At 42.6% G+C, this 26,994-nt stretch overlaps 2 protein-coding genes across 6 annotated transcripts in view; one reads left to right on the top strand and one right to left on the bottom strand.

Annotated features, from left to right (window-relative positions):
* Positions 1–8,120: 8,120 nt before the first annotated feature.
* CCDC127 (coiled-coil domain containing 127) lies at positions 8,121–14,750 on the bottom strand. 3 transcript variants are annotated; one of them, XM_080977080.1, is made up of 5 exons: positions 14,591–14,750; positions 14,400–14,459; positions 11,915–11,997; positions 10,813–10,941; positions 8,121–9,394 (listed from the first exon to the last, which is right to left on the bottom strand). In XM_080977080.1, the coding sequence occupies exons 4-5, from the start codon at positions 10,931–10,933 to the stop codon at positions 8,724–8,726; spliced, it is 792 nt and encodes a 263-aa protein (XP_080833206.1). In that variant the 5' UTR covers positions 10,934–10,941; positions 11,915–11,997; positions 14,400–14,459; positions 14,591–14,750; the 3' UTR covers positions 8,121–8,723. The 3 variants fall into 3 exon arrangements, with proteins under 3 accessions (XP_080833206.1, XP_080833205.1, XP_080833207.1); XM_080977079.1 differs by lacking the exon at positions 14,400–14,459; XM_080977081.1 differs by lacking the exons at positions 14,400–14,459; positions 14,591–14,750 and adding an exon at positions 13,779–13,808.
* Positions 14,751–14,976: 226 nt separating this feature from the next.
* Positions 14,977–26,994, top strand: part of SDHA (succinate dehydrogenase complex flavoprotein subunit A) — a 23,571-nt gene continuing 11,553 nt past the window's right edge. The window contains exons 1-5 of one of the 3 annotated variants that reach the window (XM_080976736.1): positions 14,977–15,125; positions 20,795–20,884; positions 21,968–22,129; positions 24,940–25,083; positions 25,745–25,909. In XM_080976736.1, coding sequence (XP_080832862.1) covers positions 15,069–15,125; positions 20,795–20,884; positions 21,968–22,129; positions 24,940–25,083; positions 25,745–25,909 — 618 coding nt within the window. In that variant the 5' untranslated portion in view covers positions 14,977–15,068. Of the gene's footprint in view, positions 15,126–20,794; positions 20,885–21,967; positions 22,130–23,281; positions 23,427–24,939; positions 25,084–25,744; positions 25,910–26,994 lie in introns of those variants that run through there. The other 2 variants (XM_080976737.1, XM_080976738.1) reach the window with 2 other exon arrangements.

Raw genomic sequence — 26,994 nt, 5'->3', positions numbered from 1 at the left:
TTCTCAGTCCACCAAACCAGGTTTCCAGGTTTCCAGCCTTCTACCCCAACAAAATATCTGGTGCCCATCAATGCATTAATTGCTTTTGTTGCATCCTAGCTGGGGTTTTCAAATTACTTTCCAGCTTGTAGCTTTAAAAACATTGCATAGTGCTAGGACTGCCACACTCAAGCTCAGTGTTAGAGCCCAGTTACCTTTAAGCGTTCCTTCCACATGGGTCCTGATCTAGCACTGAACTAGTCATGAGTGACCCAATGAGAATGTGGATCAAAACTGAATCCAAACAATTCAATGGGGACTGTATGAACGTCATGATACAGATTTGTTCCATGTGTTGAAGGCTGTGCTCATGTTTGCCCCTCCTTTGCTAGATCAGACAAATAAGCATTAGTGTTATGCTTAGATCCTGAAATAAAATGGGGATCCAAATGTTAGGGCTAGGAGGAAGTTTGCATCTCGTGACTAAAGTGGTTCCCATGGCAATCCAGGTCTGTGCTTTGCCAACATTCTAAACTGGCTGATGCATTCGAGGAAAAGGTTTGGCTGGTGCTCTGCACCTGCTGGTTCCTTCGACACTCTTCACATCTCTGGGTGCTTTTGGAAAGCCTATCAGAGAAAACACAGCACTGTGTGCATTATCCCCGAAGGGTTTCCTACCAAAAAAAATACAGAACTGATCGTTATCCAAGCTGAAAGAGCACTGAAATATGAACAGAAAGCATAGTGGGATGATGACATTATCAACACAGCATGGGATGATGGCTTAGAAACAGAAAGATTCTGTGATATACAAAAAATTAGGCAGTGGAGCCTAGGGTATTTACAAGAAAATGAGATGCAAAGGTTAAAGCAGTCCTAAGGAGATGCCCCAGTATACAGGCCAAACATAGACTTAAGGGTGCAGCCGATGAAAGGGGACTGTTACAAGAGATCCATTACAGTGGCCAACAGTATAAATAACAGCAGATTTGCAACTTCTCTAGTTTACACTAGGGATTGTCTGGTATCTGGGCTGTCAAATAAACCAAGCAAAAATATGATGATTCCTCAGTCTTTAGATATATTTAGCATTTTTAGATGATTGTTATTTTATTTTGTTCCCTTCTATTGCATTATATGCTTTACAACCACCAGGGTTAGAGTACAACAAAAAATTGTGAGTTTTTGCAACAATGGGTGGTAGGTCTGAAGCGTAATGTGAGCCAGCATGCTGATTCAAGCATCAATCCTCTACACATTTCCATGATTAAGCCACATGGAACTCAATAGCACCTTTAAATATATTTATTTAACAGGAGTTATATACCCCTTACTCATCAAAGTGCTGAAGTGTTTTAGCTAAAAATATAATTTGCTCCCAAATAAATCCCATTTTGTTTTGTTTTGTTTTATTTTGTTCCAAATAAATCCCATTTTATTTTATCTGAATAATGCATGGCTGTGAATAACTTTAACCATGATAAATGGCTATTTGAAAGCATTTTTTATTTGAAGGTAGATGTTAAAAATGAGGGAGGGAGGGAGGCAGGGCCTGTGGGTAAGGAACCTCAGCTACTATCTCATGAGGTAAAAGCTGAAAGACCAGGGATCAAACAAGCTCCTTAACATTGCAGAGAAATCTACATGAGGGCAACTGGTGAATTGTGTATATCTGAAATGGGAATTGCTGTTTTTACTGATGGAGCTGGATGAATGAGGATGTTTTGAGACTGAAAATGTGTTATATTTGAATGAACTGGCAAATACTGAAGATACAGTCTGCAGTGAAGATAAGAATGGAGTTAAGTGATTTTGAATGGAGTTATATCTGTATGATGACTCTAAGCTTGGCATTACGGCTCATAGACTTTGGAACATTCAAAACATATACAGGAACTTTTAATAGTATTTATTTCCATGAAATGCTTGATTTCATTATGCTTTTGACAACCATATGCTTACAAATAATAAATATCACCTGAGAACTCCCTGTTGTAGGATTAGATTTGTGCTTTAAATCACCATAAAAATGTCTTTCTGATTATCACATGCCAACCAGTATCTGATTCATTGGTAAAAGAACCACATCTTATATGACAAGAAGTGATGGTTGGGTTGTCATTTTTCTTCTGGTAGGGTAACTGGTACAAGCTTATCCTGGCATGGAAAAGCACCACTGTACTAATTAATCAGTTAGATTTCTGAAAGTCATATATATGTCAAATGCATGGCAGTACACATATACACGCTTGAAGATTAGGCATCCAGAAGGCTCTGGACAGGACAAAAAAAAGAATTGCTATCTTTTTTTAGGACTGGCTCTATGGTTATGAGAGCCCAGATTAAGCTCCAAGGTCTTCTCTCTGTTAACCCCTTTCTCTACAGAATCCTTCCACATTAAACTCCCTCTCTGCTTCCGTTTTCCCCAAGACCTAGGTCAACAAAGGGCTTGTTTTGAGTGCACCAAAAGCCTCTCTTAGAGCAGCACAGCAGAAGGCAACGTGTGTAAAAGTAAAAGAAAGAAGTTCCACATTGAGAATTTGTCCTTAGTTGGCTTCAGTGGCTAATAACTTAGGATGTGGTTACAAAATCATTGATGAGTGTCAAGTACCTGTCTCCTCTGGTGCCCAGAGAGCCCAGTCCCTTGGCAAAATTTGGGACAGAACCCTCTCAGTGAAAAGTACAAAGGAGCAAAAGAGAGACAGGGAGAGCGAACCCTGAACTCCCTAAGAACTTTGGAGCCTGTTTACTTTCAACAATATATAGGGCCGGGCCCTTTCTTCTGCCAGATTCCTGTTTCTTTCAGAGAGCTGTCAGTTATTGTTCAATAAGATATACTAAAATAGACAAGGTCCAGAACATGCATAAAAATATACCAAGACCCTGACAACTGCCTCACACTCTAAACAAAAACATGGTCAGGAGGGAAGGAGGGAGAAGGAACGCCCTGTGCTTGGTGGATGAAGCTAAAAGGACTCAGAGGAACTGCAGTAAAAGGAAACTTGCACAATAATTAAACCAAAGATACAAAGATAATCCTTGCAGAACATCAAGAAGGAAGCACAAGTCAAGAACTTGGAGCAGAGCGGAAATGAGAGCCACAGCTCTGATGCTTAGAAAGATGCCGCAAGGGAAAGATGACTCGTTTGTACACAGTAAGTCCTAAAAGGCAGGAAGTGGTGCCTGTCCTTGCCACCATCCTGGGATGTTTGGGGGTTGAAGGCACTTGTGCTGTTTAATGCAAGGCAAGTGCAACAGTTTCCCATCATAATCTAATTAGGCATGCAGGCATTGACTTATACATGTTACTGAGAGAGGGTAGCCTTATTCTTCAACATGTAATAAGTATACCGCAAGCCAAGGATTTCGGAGTTGAACAAGGATAATTTGTAGTCACCTTGACTTGTAGATCAAGCATTCTGCTGATGCCCAGTAGACTATTTGGCCAAACTTTGCCTGTCAACCTTGATAAAGCATTTCTCAAGTCTCACGAAATGGAGAGAAGACTTATTCTCTAAAGAGCTTTAATGTATACCTACTGAGACTATTTCAGTAAGACCATATTTTGATGGTTTATCTTTTTGACCTCAATCATGGATAACTGATTTACTCAACTAACACTTGGCCTGAGACATGTGATACAACACATCATGATTTTATATTTTACAGAGGCTCTCATAAATTGTGTGGATAAGGACTGTTCCAACAGCATCCTGCCGCCCTTCCTTTTTTCCTGGTGACCAGGATACATCTTTGCTGTGGTGGGTTCATCTGAAATCAGGTAGTCCCTGATCTTATGGTGTGCCCACCTCCACATGGCAGCCATTTTGTGTTGTCATGCCCACACTATGGCAGCCGTTTTGTGACTGGAACCCACACCACCCTCTTTTCAAAATGTGCCCATTGGTGCAAAAAGGGTTGGTGACCTTTTTGGTACTTCATGGGACCTCTCCAACAGTGGCTGCCCACCTCCATCCAGAACAGATTTCTGTGCCCACAGCAGTTATCTAGCTTAAGCCATAGCTTGATTGCCCTCATCCATCCCAAAACTGCCTCCGGGCGCTTTCTAAAGGATTTCCACAGCCTCTCTGGACTAGTAGTTGGAAATGAAAGATACAACTGAGTAGCTTATGTTTTGTTTCCTTTTTGTACTGCTGCTTATTTGGAAGTCAGTATTTGCAAACCATACCACAAGCAGTTTTAGTTGCACAGAAATAATGATTATGCAATATACTTTATTGCTTTTCTGTTCGTAGAAGACTACACCACAGTGCCATCTGCTGGCATTAGAAATACTATCAACTCATTATTGATTCTAATACAGTGGTACCTCAGGTTACATACGCTTCAGGTTACATACGCTTCAGGTTACAGACTCCACTAACCCAGAAATAGTGCTTCAGGTTAAGAACTGTGCTTCAGGATGAGAACAGAAATCATGCTCCAGCGGCGCGGCAGCAGCAGGAGGCCCCATTAGCTAAAGTGGTGCTTCAGGTTAAGAACAGTTTCAGGTTAAGAACGGACCTCCGGAACAAATTAAGTACGTAACCCGAGGTACCACTGTACAGCTCATATATAACTTCAAATAATTTTACCAAACCATATCTTGTATACTAGACACAATGAAATACCACAGTAATTGACCAGCCCACATTAAGATAATCTCCCAGCTGGGAGAATTTAGCTCCCTGGCTCTGGTTTTATGTCTCAAGCTATATTGAGACACGTGCTGTACATTGTGAGGTAATGCAGTATCCAAGGTAGCAGGAAGCTGCCGGAATTTTAGAAGCCTTTGGATCTTCCTGATGATTTCAGATACACATGCAATGGAAGTTAACAGAAGAATGCAGTCCCATACAGATTTTCCTGGGAGTAAGACTCAGTGAGTTCACTCCCAGCTTAAGTGTGTACTTCTGTGAAGACACGCATCAGATTGCACTACTGTATATGTTTTTCATTTGAGACCATACTGTTTTAGAGGCGATATAGTGTATTGGCTCAAATATAACCTGCACTTTCCCCCCAAATTCTGACAGTGAAAAGTTAAAAGCGTGGCTTATTTGTGCCCTAATGCCGCCGGCAAAGCGGCGCGGCCCCCCCCCCCCCAGAAGCAGCCCAGGAGCATGGACCATCCACTCACCCACCCTCCAAACCCTTTTCCTGCCCCACATGCCTGGCTGCTGCTGCTGCTGCCACTCTTAATTTGGTGGGAAACAGGAGCAGGGAAGAGAAAGAGGCCTCTTAGCACCTCCCTCTAGTGCCGCACCCAAGAAGCCCACAGGGAAACTATTGAAACGCCCCTTGGGAGAAACTACCTTTCCCAGGATCGACTTAGGGATGGATTTATTCAGGTATTGTCTTTTTTTCTTCCTACCCCTCCCTTGAATTTTAAAGGTGCAGCTTATATTCGGGCCAATACAGTAATCAAAAACTGTGTAATTTGCCTTGGGAAACTATGGACAAATGATATAATTCTATTCTGTAAGGCTTGTTTTAAGAACACAGGAAAAGCCCTGCTGAATCAGGCCAAAGGCATCTTGTTCTCGCAGTGGCCAACTAGTTTCCCTTGTTATGTAGCTGTTTTTCTACAGTATCAACAATTTATATGGATTTTCACAGGGTAGCACAAGCTTTTGCCGTAAAGAGCTTATATATCTCCTACCTGTGAGGAAAAACAAGAAAACAGAGAGGGGCAAGAAACACGAAAAAGGGAAGAATGTGAGCAACCATAGTCCCTTGTGGTTAAGGAAGCTTAAAGACTAAGGGAGTTCAGCAGTGGGAACCCATCGTGCAGCAGATGGGCAGCCCTGCAGAAAAGTCCCCTCCCCTCCTTCAGATTCAGCTTGTGAGGTTAAGAAGAGAACTTAGATGCTGAGTGAATTTGACTCTTGACAGAGTTGTCTAGGCTTTCAGAGCTGGGCAGCCAAGGGTCCTTGCTTTTGCCTAGAGAAAGCAACAAACTCGTCTTGCAAACATGGGATAGCTGCCAACCAAGCAAGAGTGGGATTTTGAAGAGGATTTCTGGATAAAGAGATGTGGTAGGGCACATGCATTCAGTTCAAGCTGAATGAGCTTCATTCAGAAGAGAAGGAGACCTGAAACCAGAGGAGGTGGAAAAGTGGTGGCAGAGCTGCAATTTGTGGAAGGAGATTTCAGAGGGAAGGGGGAGATTCTAAATAATGTTCAAAGGGTATACTGGCCATAAAAAATGTTATACCACCAAACCAGAAATAAAGATATTCACGAGAAATAGTTATACCTGGCATGAAATGCAGGTTCTGCCTCTTTCTGCCCCCTCGCCCCTATCTTACACAGATCTACAAACCCTTCCAGCCGCTCTACCACACTTCAAGGCAGTATATTGTAATACAGGGACGTCCAGCTCCCAAGAGACTGCGATCTACTCCTGGAAGAAAAAACTAACAGTTTTTGCCCATGGGGGGGGGGGAATCCAAAGTTATAGCACACCATAAATCGCTCACAAAACAATAGACGCACTGCCGCTCACCTCCGACACAGCGCTTAGGCGGGCCTTTGTCACGGGCGATGCTCCCGCTCCCTGATCACCTCCGCTAGGGCCATTGAAGGGAGGACAGGTGCTAAGGAACAGTCTAACAATGCCTGATCGCATGGGTAGACCGGCATGGCCGGGGATCTGCAAAGCCTCCTGCCGGAGCCAACTTGCTGCAGCCTGCTGGCAGGGGCTTCCAAAAAGCCAGCATAGCAGGGCACCGGTGGCCCAGCAACAACCAACTCATGCAAGGTCAGGGCGGCGCGCGTGTGGATGCTCTTTTTCCACCACGTTGGAAAATGACCCCACAATCACCCGGGGATCGACTTGTCGATCACAGTTGACCGGGAAGAAAACTATATGAAGACTTTATTGGTTCTCTGGGTTCATTTCCTGCATTAGACACAACTGGCTCTTTTGCTGAAGACAGTGCCTAATAGCATGTGTGTGTAAACAGAGACAAATGCACCAATATAGTATTACAGCTAAGTATCAGATAATAAATAAGCTTCAAGCAGAAAGCCAGTTAAAAATAGCAATGTTTTCCTCTAGAATGGCATTTGAAACAATGGAAGTACCAACAGCCTTCTTCAAATCTAATCTAGACACTCTTTTCTAGTGCTGCTGTCATTGCTCCTGGGCACTACTGAAACTCAGAGAAAGAGGCTGGATATTTATACTAAAATAAGTATTAGCCTTTACTGGTATCTGCAATATACTGTACTAGTTTTTTAGAAATTCATGTTATCTGCTGAAAGTGAAACCGATACCATCAAATGACACAACTACCAGTACAGTGGAACTTTGTGTTACGTACCATCCTCCTTGCGAACATTGCAGGTTACGAGCTCCGCTAACCTGGAAGTAGATGCCCCTTGTTGCAAACTTTGCCCCGGGATGTGAGCGAAAGTCACGCACTAGCAGTGCGGCAGAGGAAGGCGCCATTCGCTAAAGTGTGCCTCATGTTATGAGCGGTTTGGGGTTACAAACGGACCTCCGGAATGGATTAAGTTCGTAACCGGAGGTACCACTGTAGTAGTAGAAGGTAGGGCAAATATCTACCAAAATGAAATGACAAATGAGTGGTTATTTTGCCTTTAATGTAAAACACCTTAAATTTGCCTTGCAAGTAAGTCCACAAATGCTGCTATCTTGCCTATGCTAGTTGTGACGTGCCAATAGGTATTGCCAGTTTATAAAAGCTCTTCTGCTTGGTCATTAGGAGAAGATTCTGATTTTTGATAGGTGAGCAGAGAAGTACATATTTACAAAGCAACCTTAAAAGACATGAAGCAAGTAGTCGCAATAAAGTTCACTTCAAAGTTAAACAGAGCACAGACACACACTGCTTTATTCTAAAAACAGAGACTCCAGAGTTTTAGGCTGAGAGAAAGGCACCTCCCAGCCTGGAAATTCCTCCCTTTTCATCGCAGATGGGTGGGGGCTGACTGTGGTCATTCACTGGTAATCAAAAGGCACTCTGCACTTGCTCTGGGGAATCCTCTTTCTGACTACTGTTTCACATGATCCATAGGCCTTGAAAATCCGTTCGGTGGAGGCCTTGCTAATAAACTCTGATCTCATGCTGCACAAACCAACTATTAATAAAAGGTCACTTAATGACATTAAGCATTATTATTATTCTTTATTAAATTTATATACCACCTTTCATCCAAGGATCACAGGGTTTACAGTGTTACATGTAGCTTAGTTCAGATCACAAAGGTGACTAACTTGAGAACTTGATCACACACTTCCAACAATTTATAGAGAGGTGCTTTCTCAGCCATAAATAGTAGACTCTCAGACTGAAAACAGCAAAAACACTAATTAAGAATAGTTGCCTCCAAGTAGCATAGTAAGATTTATTACAGAAAAGGTGTTGTCATGCAAGTGGCAGAAGCTGAAGTAATTGTCCTTTAAGCCCAGTTGCCTGATCTAAGCTGCAACCCTAAAGCACACTTGTCTGGGAATAAGCCCCACTGAAACAGTGAAATTTATTTCTGAGTAAACATGCAGAGGGCTGCAGTTAACAAAACCCACCAGAGAAATTAACCTGAGCATTATAGTACCACACAATCACCATTCACCTTGGTGAGTCAAATAAAGACATTAAGTGCTTAAGATAGTCTGTTAAATGACCAATACATATATAGTGGTGAAGCTGAGATCCCAGAGGAAATCGGCCATATCTGACACGTGTATTGTATTGATACTCGGTAATTTTTAGCCACTACTTTCCCAACATGACCTTCTCTACCCTCTTGAACTTTTTGAGCTCAGCAGATAATTCCCAGTATCGAAGGTAGAGCCACATTAGCCTTCCATTCTGACGTTTATTGGTGTTAAGCAAATTACTGCAATAGGTATCATGCCTGAAAATATCTTTTAAGCCAGTTTCCAGGTCCAGGTCCACAGCAACTGGATCAGTTGCTGCTCTAATAAGCAAATTCTTCTCCACTTCCAGTCGCCGGTGTCTTGGTAGCACAAGGCTACAGTAGATGTCCTGCCTTTCCGTAAGAGCATCTTCAAAATCTTTTAGTAAAGCAGTTGCTCTCTTTTGCCACTGCTCTTCCTTCTCCAGGCAATTCTGATACAAAGCACCGGCAGCTCCAGAGTGCTGCAGAATCTGCTTCTCTTGTTCTAATTTTGTACGTTCTTGTTCCAGAGTTCTTCTTTCTTCTACCAGTTTACGGCTCTGAGAGACAAGGGCTTCACGGTAACTTACTGTCCTGTTCCGTTCCTTTTCCAGTTCCAGTTCCAAATGGGCAACTGTGCGGCGGTTTTCTGTGATTATGTCACGATATTTAGATTCAAGTTCTCTCTGTACTAATGAGAGCTTTCTATAGGTATCTTTTCTCTCTCTTTCTATCTCTTTCTGAGACTCCCTGGACCAGATCCAACCTGCAATGCATGATTAATACCTCATGATTAATACTGAAATTTTGCAACAAAAATATCTAATAATACTTCCAAAAATAGCCCCAACATTAATGAAAATACCTATCTGTTAAATTATGCCTAGATCTGACAAAGTCCCACTGGGGAGTACAGGGATGTTTTTAACGCATTTCCCCCTCCGTGGTTTTAATGTATCTAAGTGGCTTTGTTTTTAAGTCGCTTTGGGTTGCCTTGGGCAAGATAAAGCAACTAAGAAATTTAATAAATCATCATAAACGTGCAGGGGGTTGAGCCTATGGGTGGGGTGAAAGTTTTGGCACTTGCTAGATTTAGAATATGACCCCAGTTAAAAATAAGTTGCCAACATGGCAAACAAAGAGAAAGCAAGCAAGAGACCCTTGACTACAGTATTATTATTTTCTGAAATAGAGATGCAGACATAAATACTATGATGACATTCCAACAGCCACCCTAGGCTTCCTTATTTATTTAAAGGAACCCCCATTACTTCTGAAAGCACATGTTGTGTTTGAAAGTCACCTCAATTTCAAAAGTCTTGTTATGTGATATGAAGAGCAGCTAGTAGCGGTATTGCTGCGGCGGGAAGTTAAACAGTGTGTCTGTGAGCTCTGGCACTCGTCAGGGTGTTCCCTTGGGCCAGAAGCGGTTTAGTCCTGCTGGCCACATGACCCATAAAGCTGTCTGTAGACAAACGCCTGCTCCCTTCGCCTGAAAGTGAGATGAGTGTCGCACCCCATAGCCGCCTTTGATTGGACTTAACCGTCTTGGGGTCCTTTACCTTTTTTTTTTTAAGTGGCAAAAAGCACAAAGCCCAAACTCCCTGCTTATCTGGAATTAGTCAAAGCATTCTTTGGATTCTAGCCATTACTTTAATATATCTCTCCTGGAGCCTCACCAACGCCCCCCCCCAAAAAAAACAACACAAACAAACAATTATAGTGATTTGACTTTTTATATGCACTTTATACTTCTGGACCAGAGGAAATATTACATTAAGAACTTGAAAACGACACTTTTAAGGAGAAAATTATTTACCCATAATAAACACATCTAACGCCAGGTTTGCACATTTCCTATGTATGGCCATCACTCTTACTCTTTATTTTAAAAAGTAACACATATTTCTTTTCCTAAGTTTATGTTGGCTTTGATTGACTTTATCCCACATTAGGTGAAGCCCACTGCAGTTTTTTAAAAAACATTATTTTTACAATTTATTCAATTTGTATACTGTCTTTCAACCATAGATCTCAGGACGGTTCACAGCATAAAAATGTAAGGTTTCTAAAAACTTGCTACATTAAATCACCTAGTCCAGTTTGTACCAATTCCTGTCAAGATAACTCATCCAACAAACTGCAAAAAGGAGAAAGTCTAATTTTATTTCAAGTGTCACTTACGGAAGGCAGCCAGCCCCAACATGGGAACCAACAAAGCATAATTCCATTTGCTTCCATGGCCTTCATCATCCCTTGCATTAGGCTGGATGTTCCAGTTAGGAGGGTCATTTAAATTATTCATGGACAGACCTTTAAAATTAGAGGAAACAAAACATTTAGGTTGTTTTAATACCTGACTGTAAAATTCATTCTCAACAGATGCATTTAAATTGACACAGTACCAATACAACTCTCAAGGGAAGGGGTGGAATAGTTCAACGCCCACCAAGGGGTGGGGATGTGGCCATGAAGGTGAGCCAGTCTCAGATTCCCTCCTGTGCGTTGGCTCTGTCCACCTTCCTTTCTCTTTGCCCTCTTCCTTCTTTCCGCTGCATCATTTGACCCTTTACTTGCTCCTCACCTACTACTACTTTCCTGCCCCCAACTTTGCCCTAGTTTCTGCTTCTCCTGCTGATTTCCCTTCACATTTTCACTCATAGCCCGTCCATATAGACATATTCCTTACACATTCCTGTGGGAATAATCATGGTAACAGGCATGGATAAGAGAAAGGGAATTGTTTCCTTGGTACTGATAGTACAAAGGAAACACCTAACTGGCCTTGTGCTTTTACTCACTGGTGTTCCTGGGAGCAAAGGTCATTCAGAGGGCTTTCTCTCGGGTGAAAGCATACATGCTCCCCTGCCTGCGTTTGGCCAGTCCAGCCTATTACTTTCACTTCCATCTCAACTATGCAAAGGTACCTCTTGTCAGGGAATGCAAAGCAGTTCACAAGAAAATGGCCAGCCCAGTAAATATGGAACATTTCATGCAGAGGTTAGGCAGTCACTTTCCAAAATTCAGTCATAGTGCATGTACAAAAGGGATGGGGAACCTGTGGCTCTCCAGATGTTGCTGAACCACCATTTGCATCAGCCCCAGCCAGCATGGCCAGTGACCAGGGATGAGGGGAGTTATAGTTCAGCAACATCCGTAGGGCCACAGGTCTCCCCTTCCCAGGTTTACTAGCACTTCAGTACTTTTGAATATTCACAGCTTTTCTAAATGAAACATTAAATGAACATGAAAGACAAGGACACAAGAGAAATAAATAAATCCTTACCCTTAATTTCTCTTTAGCAGTCAAACAAATTTGATCACTCAGAAGATAAAGGGGAAAGCCTCTTGATCAAAGCCATCCTGGAACTAAAATTAAGTTAAACAGTTCATGTTTTGCAAGGAAACATAGGCATACATTTCTGAATACAGTACTAAAATTATTTTTATTTCGATGAACTTTTTAAATTGGCAACACCAGGTTGCTAGTTCAAAGTATAATTTTATCTTTACTTGCTAAAAGTGATAAGATCAAGGGTTCAAAAGAAAACACGAACTTTTCTCTTTTTAGGACATGGAATATCATGAGATCTGAGTTCATCCCAATGCAAGCCCTGTGCCAGTATTTATAATAATTTCAACAGCAATCTGTTTAACAGTGGGGGAGAGGATATTTCCATAATAATTGACAGAAGAGTCCCAAAGGTGTTACGAAATAAAAATTTACTGACTTTATATAACTTGACTTTATATAACTTTTCTACTGTCACAAAAACAAAGGTGAAACACAGCCAGATGGGCGGGGTAGAAATAAATAAGTAATAATTTGTACCTGCACATCCCACTGTTAACAAGCTACATATCCAGAAGCTGTCTGAAAAGGCCCAAGTTTCCCTTGACTATCACTTTATGCCAGTTCAAATGATAATATCCATGTGTGAATGGACATTTACAGACAAAATTTCATTTGCCCAGGTGACACCAGAAATGCATTTCAAATGAGTCAATTCACACATAGCTGCCAGGCTTCATGTGCATCTGTATCGATGTTTACATGTAAGACATACATTACTTAATTTCTCTACTGTGACTGGCCACTGAATATTTGGTTTAATTAAACCAAAAAGCACTTGAGTCCCTGAGATGACATCAGGCTAACGAACAATTCTACTGGCAGTGTCCGCTCTGTGGTAGCTCATTCACGCAGGCATCTCTATTACTGTTTTCATTTATTTGTTTTAGTTACTGTTTCAGCCAGCATGGTCATTGCAAAAACTATATTTATTGCTCCTAAAACAGTATCAATTAAATACTCGCTGAAGGTTACATGTAAACTACAAAGGAAGCTGTAAGTCACTATCATATTAATTCACAGATCACTTTATTTTAACCTGAAGTTATGAACTAGCCCTGTGTTTATAGGAATCAAGCGATGCACGCACATGTAGAAGAGGCCCAGTTTTTTTGACTGTATGATGTAAACCAGGTGCTCACAGGTCACTCCTTTAAGCACTAACTACTGCTAGAGGCCACTGACATTTGGGCGATCACTCTATACGTTTCATGGCCACATTTGAGAAATATACCCAAACTCTTAGAAGCCCTTGATACAGAAACACACATACAGCACACCTATGCACTTTCATTCATTCATTTTATTTGTATGCCACTTTTCCATACACAAAAAATCATGCTCAAAAGCGGCTTAGAAGAAGAAGAAGAGTTTGGATTTGATATCCCGCCTTTCACTCCTCTTCAGGAGTCTCAAAGCGGCTAACATTCTCCTTTCCCTTCCTCCCCCACGACAAACACTCTGTGAGGTGAGTGGGGCTGAGAGACTTCAAAGAAGTGTGACTGGCCCAAGGTCACCCAGCAGCTGCATGTGGAGGAGCGGAGACGCAAACCCGGTTCACCAGATTACGAGTCCACCGCTCTTAACCACTACACCACTCTGGCTCTCTTACAACAAAGAAAACAGGAACGAATTTCAAAATCAAACAGTGAAAAGTCAATTTCATAATAACATATCAAACCAACACAATAGCAAATTTAAAACACAAAAACCACAGTACATTATAAATGTAAGAAGACTATGTAAACAACACCTAGCATCCAACAGCAAGAATAACAAGCCAGCTTTACAGTTTCACCTTGGTCCTAGAAAAACCCCTCCCATGACGTTGCTCCCAGTCCATCCTAGGGGTTGGGGTAGCTGAAAACATCCCTCCTTCCAGGATGCACTTTCATACCAATGTATGGCAAAGATGGGGAACCTGTGGCTCACCAGATGCTTGAGGCCAGCCAGCGGCGTGGCCAAGATGGTGTCCAACAACACTTGGAGGAGGGTTACGGTTTCTCCGATCCTAGATAAAGGCAGTATAAATGTTCACTGCATGTAGAAAACTAGGCTATCAGGAAAGCCTAGTCTAGAACCCTTCAATCCCTCAATGTTATTAGCTCTCTCTACTTTTAATTGTTTTCTGCTCCAGTGGAAGAACATTTAAACCACACAAATCCTTAACCGCAGCCTCAAGTGGAACAAGCCCGGCCAACTCCACCCACAGCCACAAATCTGTTTTCTTTCTGAAAAGCAGAACCTTTTACTTGACTTATAAAAGGGCCACTTAATGTTTGAGACGTAAGAAAAGGAGTGGGGGAACGACGGGGAAAAGACACGGGTGTGTTGCTATTCCACGTGCCTTGAAAGCATCCAGCGAAGCCTTTAGTTCAACTAGGTCCCCAGCAAGGGAGAAAATCCGGCCCCCAAGTACCTTCTTGGCCGAGTTCGATTCTGCCTTTTCGCTTGTCATCTGTCAAGCTTTCTCTTGGTCCTGGTAGCAGAAGCAGACACGTAAATGCTATTGCGAAAAGGACTGTTTTATTCTGCTTTTGGTGCCGTGATCCGCCCTGGGACTTAAGGGGAAGGGCGGGCAATAAATACAAATTTACTATGCAAACATACCTTATTGTTATTATAAAACGTGGGCATTCTTAAGCGCCCTCCCACCTCACGGGGAAGGAGGGAGAAAACCAGAAACAAGCAGCTTCCCCCTCAACCTCCGAGCGGTTGCGACCACCTAAGGTTTCTCTGCGCCTGCGCAAGGTGCCCTTTCAAGCCCCGCCCCGCTCTTGGAACGAACCATCCCTGTGAGGACAAGGGGGAGGATGATGATAATAATTATTTCCCCCCTCGGAAACTCTTTCGAGTACAAAAGAGCACTAGGCAGACATACTTTTCCTCTTTGGGGGAACCGAGAAAGGCACTTCGCGTCTCTGTTCCTTTAGACCGTGAGGTGCCTTTGAAAGCTCCCGCTTGGTTGGTTGGTTCCTCCCGCCCGCCCTCGACAATTGTTCGGTCAGGGCGACCTTCCCCCGTTTCTCGTGCGCAGGCGCAGTAAGCCCGCTCTCTGCCCGGCCTAGTTTCTGAGGGCCGGTGCGAAATGGCGGCGGTAGTGGCGGCTTCGCAGGCGTTGCGGCGCTTGAGGCAGCTCCGCGCGGTAAGTGCGCGGCGGGAGCCTGGGGGGGAGGAGGAGGAGGAGGAGGAGAGTCCTGTGCGGGGCGGCTCTCCCGTAAGGCTCAGCCGTCCGGAGACGACGAGGGAGAGGGGGGCGGCACCGCTGCTCCACAGGCAGCTGCCCGGCTGCCTCGCCAGCTCCGCACCGCCGCCCTTCCCCCGGTCCCCCAATAACCCCGGTGCGCTGTGCAGGCACCGCCCCGGCCCCGATCCTCCTAACAACCCTGCCAGGTTGGCTGGCCTGAGGGGGAGGCGGGGGGCCGGCCTTCAAGGTCACCCGCGGAGCGGCGGATTCTCTCATAGACGCATAGATCCATCCTTCTCCTCACATGTGTGATCCATATAGACAGCTCTGTATTATGCTAAAACAGAATAATAGAGTCGTAGAATTGGAAGGGACGCTGAGGGTCATCTAGTCCAACCCCTTGCACTGCAGGAATATGCAGCTGCCCCATTAGGGAACCTGCGACCTTGGCATTATCAGCACCACACTCAAACCAGCAGAGCGATCCACTTGGGTCACATGTCATAGCAAGTTACGAAACATTTATGCGTCCTCATAAATAATGCGAATGGCATACTTTGAGAGACCTTTAAAAATAAATCTTAAGCATAACCCCTCCCCCCCAACAGCCAGTAAAGATGAAGAGGTCGTTTCAAAGGCAGCTCAGGTTCCCTTCATTATAGTCGCAGCCTTCTAAGATGATGCCACGCTTCTAAGATCATGTAGTAATCTTCCAGTCGTAGGATAAGAACAATTAGGGAATATTGCAAGGATCAGTGCGGATCTCTATGTGCTGCCTCTCAACTAGTTTTGGCACATGTACAAATGCTTACAGGCGCACCAGTTCTTTCGGGGTGAATTAGATGGTGTCCCTTGAAGTTCTGTTTTATGTAACAGCTCTTGTCATCCATTTCTCTTGATGCTGAAGCATCTGTATAAGAACATAAGAATAGCCCTGCTGGTTGAGACCAATGGCCCATCTGGTCTGGCGTTCTCTTCTCACAGTGGCCAACTAGATGCCTATGGGAAGAACATGAGCACAAGAGCAATCTTCTCCCACCCGCCCCACAGTTTCCAGCAACTTGTTTTCGGAAGTATTGCTGCCCCCCAACAGTGGAGGTAGAGCATAGCCATTGGCAGCCCTCTCCTTCTCCATGAATGTGTCTAATCCTCTTTTAAAGTCATCCAAGTTGGTGGCTGCCACTGTCTCCTCGAGAGCAAGTTCCATAGTTTGACTAAATCTCCAAACATTCTGTTTCACTGGATGTCTACAAGTTCTAGTATTATGAGAGATGGAACTTTTCTCTACTTTATCCATGCCATGTATAATTTTATAAACTTCCATCGTATCACCTCTTACTCACCTTATCTCTAAACTAAAAAGTCCCCAATGCTGCAACTTTTCTTCATAAGGCACTTGCTCCCTCCCCCTTAATCATTGGGGTGGCCCTTTTCTGAACCTTTTCCAACTCTACAATATCATTTTTTTAGGTGAGGCGACCAGAATTGTACACAATATTCCACGTTCAGTTGCATCATAGATTTCAGCATTATGATGCCAGCAGTTTTCTTTACAGTTCCTTTCCTAATGATCCCTGGTATGGAATTTGCCTTATTCCACGACTGCTGCAAACTGTAGCTTGCTGTTTGTATTACACAGTCTAGCCAGGCAAAAGCACTCGAAGGTAGTATGTGGAGCAGGGCCAGTGAGAAATGCAGCTTGGAGAGAGCGGAAGTGTCTTGACAGAGTCCAGAGGGTTGGCTATAGATGCCTAGGGAGTCACATTTGGTCCCTGGGCCTGTGGTTTCTCCACCACAGTTGTAGGGGAACACCAAGCCAGTCTGGCACTTCTGCTTGAGATCTTGGTTCATTAACTGAGGGACCAATTCAAGCAGCAGCCCAGTATGTGCATTACACTAAACCATTCTTATTTTAAAAGTATGGTTTAGCGAGAAAATGCACTGTGCTGGTGAATGCTGCTCAAAAGTAATTTAAACCATAGTTTGAATTTTATTTAAATTATGGTTTACAGTGATGCAAATCAGGTCACTGATAAACAATGAGGTGGGGAATAGTGTCCCATGTGAGGGGCAGTGCTGCCAAGCCCCACCTCCTTTGGCGCATCATCCTTATTCTTTGATCAGCCCTCCACTAGTTTGAGGGCAAAGGTTTGCATTGGGAAGCCTCCTCAACTCAGAGACCGCTTGAGCAACTAAAACCCTTGATTTTGCAGGATTTTAGATTGTGAAGGGAGCCTCCATGAAGTGAGGAGTCTCCGTGCTTCAGACATTTGCCCTGGAGCTTAAAGTGTTTCTGAGGGACAGGGCAGTGCTTACAAGTGCTGTCGAAGTCAAATAGGGCTTATGAGAAGGTGTATTAAGAAGGCTTTCCAAACTGGTCCCCTATCAAAACTACACTTAACATTTCATTTGTGTCATATCCACACATTGCCCAAAATGCTCCTTATAAAGTAGGTATGTGGGGCAGTTCACCCAAACTACCTTGAGAACTGAAAGGTTATCTTTCGGTGGCCAATATGAAGGAGTTTTAAGTCCAACTACTGAGCTTCTACTTAAAGTTTGAGAAGTTGTCATCTAAATTGTTTCCTCTCATGTGTTTCCTGATACCAATGGAAGCATTACAAAAGTTGGAAGGTGGGTTATTGTTTTGTTGTTTTTGATTCTTGTATTTTGGTCTTGTATTTTATTCTGTGACCCACCCTGAGATCTTGTGATGAAGGGCGGTATATAAATGAACTAATTAACTATTTGAGGCCATGAATTACTAACATAGGCATTTGCAAATGCTTGAAGGAACAAAAGGGGGTGGGTGGAATAACTTATGGTCTCTTTGCAAAGCCATTTCTAACCTGTGTTTTACCATTTAAATGAATACTCATTCTTAGCTGAAAGTTAGATTCAAGGTTGATGCCTAGGGCTTTCTCTTTGACGTTAGGGAGGCTTTAATTATTTGTATTCCACAACCAGTTACTTGTTTAGGAAATTCTGTGGTTACTGTAAAGCAAGCTGAAATGCTTGTTTGCAGTTGAAATACAGTGGTGCCCCGCAAGACGAATGCCTCGCAAGACGAAAAACTCGCTAGACGAAAGGGTTTTGTGGTTTTTGAGCTGCTTCGCAAGACGAATTTCCCTATGGGCTTGCTTCGCAAGACGAAAACGTCTTGCAAGTTTGTTTCCTTTTTCTTAACACCATTAATACAGTTGTGACTTGACTTCGAGGAGCAACTCATAGAACGCGGTGTGGTAGCCTTTTTTGAGGTTTTTGGTGATTTTTGAAGCTTTTCCAAAACTTTTCCGACACCGTGCTTTGCAAGACGAAAAATTCGCTAGACGAAAAAACTCGCGGAACGAATTAATTTCGTCTTGCGAGGCACCACTGTACTACTACTTTGTTTTGCTTAATAGCTGTAGACTGTTCTTTGTGAATGCTGAAACCTCTCCCACCCTCAGCTGCCATTACAGGGCTACTACCTAAGGGGCATTTTGTCCTGAGCAGAGAGAAATCTAGAACTTAATTAACTATGAACCCCAAAACTTGAGATTCCCTGCAAACCCTTTGTAGGGTTTTGTAGTCATTTTGTAGGGTTTTGTAGCATGAATCCCACATTTTAGTGCCCCCAAACCTAGTAATTGATACTCAAACCAGGGGTCATAGGTTTTCCCTGATACCAAACATTGTCCCATTCACTCCAAAGCAGTGCCAAAGTTTTGTAGACGTTTTGTAGGGTTTTGTTTGGTAGGTCTGCCCCACCCGAACTGAGGAATTGCTACTTAAACTGAGTGTAGCTTCATTAACTACTGAGTAAGATAGTAACCCACTTTTGGGGATTGGCAAAATGTGGGGGTTAACTACAAGAAGGCTGCAAAACAATTGCAAAACTTTGGCATTGCTTTGGAGTAAATCAGACAGTATTGGATTTTGAGTTTTGTTAAGCAGGAACCCTGGTTTGATGCATCAGTTACTGTGCTTTTTGTGTGGTATTGCCAAATATGGGCTTTTCCCTGCTGAACCCCTACAAAACAACTACAGAACTTTGGCGCTAGTTTGGAGTGGATGGGACAATGTTGGGGTTTGGGGGGATACCTAGGATACCAGTTTGAATGTCAGTTACTCCATTTTGGGGGCCCTACAAAATGCAGGGTTCAAGCTACCAAATGCTACAAAACGGCTATGAAACATGGCACCAGTTCAGAGTGACTAGGACAATGTTGGATTTCTGAGTGTTACCTACGAACCCCAGTTTGATGTAGCAATTACTCAGTTTGGTGGCCCTACAAAACGACTACAAAATCCTACGAAAGGTTTGGAGGATCCCAGATTTTGGGGTTCGAAGTTAATGAAGCTGAAATTTGGTTCTCAGAAAGATCACCCATGGTAACTTGTCTTAACAGTTTATTATTCAGTCTTACTTGATGCTTATTTTTCTAATATTTCTATGTCAACCAGTTGAGGTTTTCACGAGGGTTTTCCTTCCCTTCAAAGAGAACATATATACATAGATATATGCATAGAATCAGAGAGTCTTTCCATCCAGTCATAATTCTTCTACTAAGTCTGGTGCTTAGATTCCTCTTATTTTTGAGATCTCTGTTCTAACCTCTGAAGAATGGCAACTTAAATTAATCAGACTTGTCTGTGAATAATGAATTTAAAAGGTAAAGTCACATTTGAAGAAGGAACACATTTAGCTTATCCTTGAGCTCTTTTACATTAATTCTTGCCAATGTTTGATTTTTGAAAAAGATGGCAATTCAGAAATGCATTAAAGTGCTTGGGACAGCTTAATTGCTGGTTAATGATTTGCTTTTCTGTACTGTTATACATTCCTGTGAATTACTTTAAGCAATAAAACAAAGTAAAGTTATGCTAACTTTATCTGAGCAAATACGACGATGTGGTAAAACGTAACAGCAGACTTGATCTATGAATTGAGACTATGCAAAAAGCAACCCCAGTTGTTACAGTGTGGCCACATTTACATTTTGGAAACCAGTTCGTTAAGGATGTTGAGATTTGTTGGAAGGTCCCTATTTGTCTCCCAGAGCTACGATTACCAGAGTGATTTAACAATCAATCCTATTTCCAGGGGACCACGACTGTTTAAAATGTAATTACGGTATAGTGATTAAAAGTGGTGGTGTGAATGTAGCCTATATTTTGTTCAGCACTTTCAGGTATTTGCATGGGATGATGGGAGTTGTAGTCCAAAAACACGGAGGGCATGGCATTGGCTGTCCCTGGCTTTAGGAAATGCCCAGTAATAGATATGGTATTTTCTGGCTAGACTTAGCAACCATAATATACAAGTTCCCTGGGCAATCTGGATGCTGTTCATTGAAAAAAGAAGAAGATTGAAATAAATTCATGACAGTCACTTCTATGTATAGGCCATCTCCCTTTTCAATATTTTCTTGACAATTGTGTGGAAACTATACCTGGTGAGTTTCTGTGTGTCAGGGGGAAAATGCCACAAAAAGGTGAGAAATCCCACTTGTAACCTGGAATAGCATGCATTTACTTCATATTAAACATTTTACAGTATATAATTAGAATGCTTAGGATAAGGTGTACTTCATGTAGATAACTGTTTATCACATAAGTTATAACACTTCTTTGTCTTGCTTCAGCAGGGGCCAGCAGCTTGCCAGGCACTCTCTCGCAACTTTCACTTCACTGTTTATGGAAAGAAAAGTGCGTCTGCCAAAGTATCTGATTCAGTAAGTTCTTACTTGTCTGGCATATTGGACATATTCTAATAGCAGCCTTCCCCAACCATTGGTTGTGCTGGCTGTGTTGATGGAAGTTGTCCTCCATAAGATCTTGAGGGCGCCAGGTTGCGGAAGTCTGTAGGAAGGCCAGCGTTAGACATTAGCCATGTGCCAGGTGCCCTTTGCGACTGGCACGGGTCCAGTTGCAATCATGTGGAGATCTCTGGATGCCAGGTTGGCAACTGACATCTCCATCTGGCTGGCCCTTCCAGCTTTCTTAAGCAGGTAAGCAGAAGAGCTTATTTATTACATTTATATCCCAGTTTTTTCTCCCAGGGGTACATGGTTCACTCCTCAGTTAATCCCTACAACAACCCTGTGGTAGGTTTAGAGGCTGTGACTGGCCCAAGCTTCATGACTGAGTGGGGATTTGAACCCTGATCTAGGGCTTAATCCAACATACTAACCACTACATCATTCTGGCTTCCTAGAGTACTTCTGCTATGGGGCAGCTATATAAATTAAGTAGGTGAATAAATACAAGGAAAGCAAAATGTCACTTAGAGAAGGAATTGAAATATTTTCTTGAATCTTGAATTTGTTTAATTGTTTTAGTTGATGTTTTCATGTGTTGTAAACCACTTTGAGATTTTTTTCTTTAAAATATAAAGTGGCATAGAAATGAAATTAATAATAATAATAATAATAATAATAATAATAATAATAGAACTCATTGTAGGGAGGGGGGAAATGGTGCCTAGACATTGCATTGCGGTGACTGTAACCTCGGCTTAAGGTGCCATTTGGTAATTAGCTTATATAGCTGAATTTCTAACACTGATTAAGACGTGTGAAAAGAGTGGACTGAGCACTTGATCGTATTGCTTGCTCCTGATTCACCAAAGCATGGAGGGTCACAAATCAACAGTGGGCAGCGTTAACTACAGAGTTTGAAATTTGTTTTTTAATACAGTGAGTTCAAGTGTGGTGCTCTCTACGTGTACGTGTATATTCATTATAATTATTCTATAGTTTATTTTGCTAGGTGTTGCAAATGATGTGGCTGTTCATTTATATTTTTTTCTCAACCAGATTTCAACACAGTATCCTGTAGTGGACCACGAATTTGATGCAGTTGTGGTGGGTGCAGGTGGTGCAGGTTTGCGAGCTGCGTTTGGCTTGTCTGAAGCTGGGTTTAACACAGCATGTGTTACAAAACTGTTCCCTACCAGATCCCATACCGTTGCTGCACAGGTAAGAGGCCAGCCAATTCCAATTTGTGGTTCATAGACTATAGACAGCGAATGGAGTAAGCTGTGTGCTGTCTAGATTTGGGTGTTGTACACTGGGTTACATTGTATAGAACCAATGAGCCCATCTGCTGTCTGTGGGCATAAACTCTGTTACTGAAATTGTGATAAGCAGAATGCAACTCAAGTGCATTCATATATTTGTTTTGCTCTTTTTAAAAATTCTTAGGCCTAGTTCTCAAATAGGCAACCCTGTGTCTGGACTCTACCACTTCACATTGCACGTGGGGGTCACGGAACTCACTATTCTGCCTTTAAAACAAACAAACAAACAAACAAACAACCAAAAAGCCCCTCTTCACTTAGAAAAATAGCATGTCTGGGAGAAGGTTCCAGCCCATCTCTTTCCTTGGCATACTTTGCTATGTTGTTAAAACACGAGTTTGGGGTGTATAATCCATTATTTTTACTGTTACCTAAAACATCAGATGAGATAATACTACACTTACAAATTATTCCATACTCTCATCACAAAGCAAATGAAATATATCAAGCTATTTATAGATCCTTGGGAGTGCCTTTGTTCTAAGCTTAGTTTTTAGGATGGCTAGTCCTTTGTCCAAATGCTCTAGGGAAAAAGCCATACAGCTTTTGAAGATACAGATCAGCTAAATTTCTAATTCTAATTGCAGTTCTTATGCTATCTACTACTATTTCTGAAAACTTGTTTCAGAATCATCTGGACCTTGAGGCATGAGGGACAGATTTTATCAGGAAATGGCAGGTGTAAGACTAATTTGAATGGGTCACAAGGAATCCACTGAATAATGTCCGCTTTCTCAGGTCTGGATTGTGAAACAATGATTTCTCCATCTGTGAAGGTTGCTATCCTGGAATGGGTTACCCCTTCCTCATACTCCAACAAGCAGGACTTATGCAGATTAGCTTTAGAATCCTTATCCTTGACAGTTGGAGAGGTAACAGTTCTCTTCCAGTTGCTGGCCTCTGGGGCTTAAGCTCTGTCTTCAACTTTACTTGACATTTTCTAGTGTTTTGTCTCTAGTTGAGCCTGGATGAGGTAGTCATCCAGATTGCTGATGGGGAGCTTCTGGTTCCACCACTGTGGAAACAACTGCACTGGTTGTCCATCTGCTACTGAGCCAGGTTCAGGGTTCTTGCATTTATTTGCAAAGCCCTGAACAACTTGGGTTCAGGATACCTTAGGGATTGCCTGAACCCTTATATTCCAGCTCAATCACTGAGATCTTCAGCAGAAGCGTCTTTGATCATGCCCCAAGTTGGTGAGCCTTATTTGACAACAGTAGAGAAATCAAGCTTTTAGTGGCATTGACCCAGCCCTGTAGAACACCCTGCCAATAGAGATTCAGCAGGTGCCTTTTGTGCAAAATTTTAAATCTTGAAAGCATTTTTGTTCTTCCAGGCCTATCCTATGCAAGGCAAGGAAGAGGACATCCCACCCCCCTCCCCAATGGTCTATGGATATTTCTTTTAAATTTATTTTTGCTTCTAACTTTTTATGATGATATTGTTTGGTTTTATGTTTTTATATTGTTGTAAATGACTTGATATATGGGGGTTGCATTCCAGGTCACTGCACGCAATGATGGAGCATGCATAAGCCTGTTATGTCCCCCTGCACGCGCACGCGCGCGCGCGCACACACACACACACACACACACACACACCCACCGGTTCCAGCCACTTCTGGGTTGCTGTGATTGCTGTGGTCCCAGCTGGTAATGTCAGACCTTAATCCTTGAAGGGATAAAGTCGCAGAACTCATTAACTGTTGGCGTCAAGTGTTTGTTGGTTTTAATGCATTTATCTTCTTCTCAACCATTTAGGGTACTATAAATTAAACCACGTGTTTGTGGCTGCAGCTTCTACAGGTGCACCTGATATTAGGTCTGAGATTGAGTAGCAGAAGCTGTTATCATAAAGTGATAATTTTCTTCCTCTCTTCTACTCCTGCTCTATCCCCCTTTCTTCAAATTTGAAGACTTGCCTGGAGGCAAGATGGGCTTGTAGGCAGGTGCATCCCTGTGACAAATTGGATTGGGCATCTGAAGGTTCCCACAGATAAGAAAAGAGGAAAACAATTCTGAGCAGGATGCTGCAAGTTCCTAAGCACTAGCGACTGGGGATCCAACACTTAGAACTGCACCCATCATCCAAGCTGTGGGGGAACCGAAGACCCGATGATCAGATGATCTCTTAGCTAGAGAGGACACAGACTTTCAGTCCTCTATTTACACAGAGAGGACAGTGAGTGGTTCAATAAAGAGGCACCCTGCCTTAAAGCAGCATTCTCTTGCTAGAGCTGTAACTATTTTGGAACTTGGGGAAGATAAGGCTGCCTGTCCCACTCCCACTCCTGGCCTTTAGGCAAGAGGTTTATCCCAGGTCCTGGGGGCCAAACTGAGTCATTATGTTTACATGAGGTATTTACGAAGACTCTCAAAGTGGAATTGCATCTGTTCTAATGAATTAGGGACATGACTAAAAATTGTGCACAATGCCTGCTTCAGGGAAGAAGATGTACTTAAGGAGCCATGCACCCATTGCAGTTTTAATGGAGCAATAAGGAGAATGATGTGGTTGAAACACTGAACCTGGATGCAGGCTGTAAGATTAACCTTTCCAGTACTATGGCCGTAAACTGCTTGGTGATAAAGCACTGAATGAGATGCTGGAAGAAGCCATGGATAAAACGAAAGCCATACCTAGATTAAACTATAAAGGAACTGATTGCTAAGTATTGCATTTGAGCAAATGTTTGCTTTTAATTTCCAGGGAGGAATCAATGCTGCTTTGGGGAATATGGAAGAGGATAACTGGAGATGGCATTTCTATGATACTGTCAAAGGCTCTGATTGGCTGGGAGACCAGGATGCAATTCATTATATGACAGAACAGGCTCCTGCTTCAGTTATTGAGGTATAAGTAGCACCGTATAAAATGAGTCTTTCTGAAATACTCTTTCATGACTGACTACTATAGCAGTTGTGAAAAATGAACAAACCTCCTCTTGAGGTATGTTCAAAACCATTTTTTCTTTGTAGGAGAAACCAGTTTTCTCATAGTGAAGATTGCAGTGTTTCATTATATTTGCGTGTTCTGATTCTGTAAACTGCTCCAGAACTCTATTGCTTCATAGTAAGGTCAGGTGGTACAGTATTACTTCATTCTATAGAATGTGGTGCTCCAGCAGATTGTTATAGGGTGCATTACAGCTGTGAATATGCCGACACTGCCTGTATATCCCTGAGGATATACTGAGCCGCAACAAAGTTGTTCCAGAGGGAGGAGTTTCTTGCAGTGGCTTGGAGAATGCACACAACTCGCATTAACTGGTGGAGGTCTCCTGCTTTGATCTAGTTAATTTCCCCCTATTTTTTTGAAAGTTCCCAAATGTTCATAAGCCAGATTCTTGAAACTAGGACGCAGTGTGTGCAAATCAAAAGTTTATTTAGCCTAAGTTAACTTTTTTGTTTTCACATGGCAGATTCTTTCTAAAATTGAAATATGTGTAAAGCAGACTTTCCTTGTTTTCATGCTGATGGTTAAATGGCTAATAAGTTCCACTTGGATTCCTTAGCTGGAGAATTATGGCATGCCGTTTAGCAGGACAGAAGATGGGAAGATCTATCAGCGTGCCTTTGGAGGACAGAGCCTAAAGTTTGGGAAAGGGGGACAAGCTCATCGATGCTGTTGTGTGGCTGATAGGACAGGCCACTCTCTGCTGCACACACTGTATGGCCGGGTAAGAAGATGCTGGTGGGGCAGGGAATCAAGATCACTGAATTAGAAGGATCACTTTTGAAATTGATAGTTTCACTCCTATCAGTAACTGACTCAGAAAAACTCTTAGCCAGCACATCCATATGTCTTTTGCACAGTCAGACAAAACAAACAGGAGGCGTGTGTGGCGATCACACAGGGTCCCCAGCTGTTTCACTGTCTATTGATCCCTGTGCCACCACTTTATTTCTCGCTGCCACCACCCAGGCCCTACCTGGTACAATACTGAGTCCAGTCAGAGTTAAATTGGAACATAAACTTCTGATTATTTATTGCAGTTTAACAGGCATGTGGATTCATAAACGGTATCAGTCAGTTACAATCATGGGGTGCCTATCCAGACTTATAACTTCCACTACCTGCTCTCACTCACTAAACCACCTCTCAGATATTTCCTTGTCTCCCTACCCTAGTTCCTAATTGTTCCTGACTCAGCTTATTTTGCTACACTAACTCAACCTACCCACAGACTCTATCCCAATTCACTCCCACTCCAACCAACCACCCAACTCCCAACGAACTCCTCCTTCCGCCCCTCCCAGAGCTGGTTTTATAGTCCCTCTGACTCCACCCCCCTGGGTTCTGATTGGGTAACTTGTTTAACTATTTCACCTCCAGCACTCATATGTTAACGACACAGTGTGCATTTCTAGATACAGCAGCACTCATGAATCGCGCTACACAATATGTGTTTTTCTATGTTTCATTGACAAATGGTGTTTTAAAAAATATTTTACAAGCTGCCTTTTATGCTATTAGGGAGCACTCAGAAGGTAGTATACTACAAAATTTAAAACATCAAAAAAGCAAGCATGAGATGCATTCTCCCTGTCCATTTCCTGGCACAGGTAATCCACAAGGAAAGGAGTAGCCCATGTTTTCCCTCTCCATGTATTGTTGAACTGTAACACCCATCATCCCTGACTAATGGAATTATCATACTGGAGTGATATTTATGAACTGCCTAAAATAGGTTTGTTCTGACAAATTAAAATTAGTGAAGACTTGTTTCCAGGGTTACAGTCTCCCCAAAAACCTAATGTTGTT

Source organism: Podarcis pityusensis (assembly GCF_964106645.2).
Source record: "Podarcis pityusensis genome assembly, chromosome: 13".
NCBI lineage: Eukaryota > Metazoa > Chordata > Lepidosauria > Squamata > Lacertidae > Podarcis > Podarcis pityusensis.
Note: the sequence above shows the minus strand (reverse complement) of the source record. Positions and strands in the feature narration are given on the sequence as shown.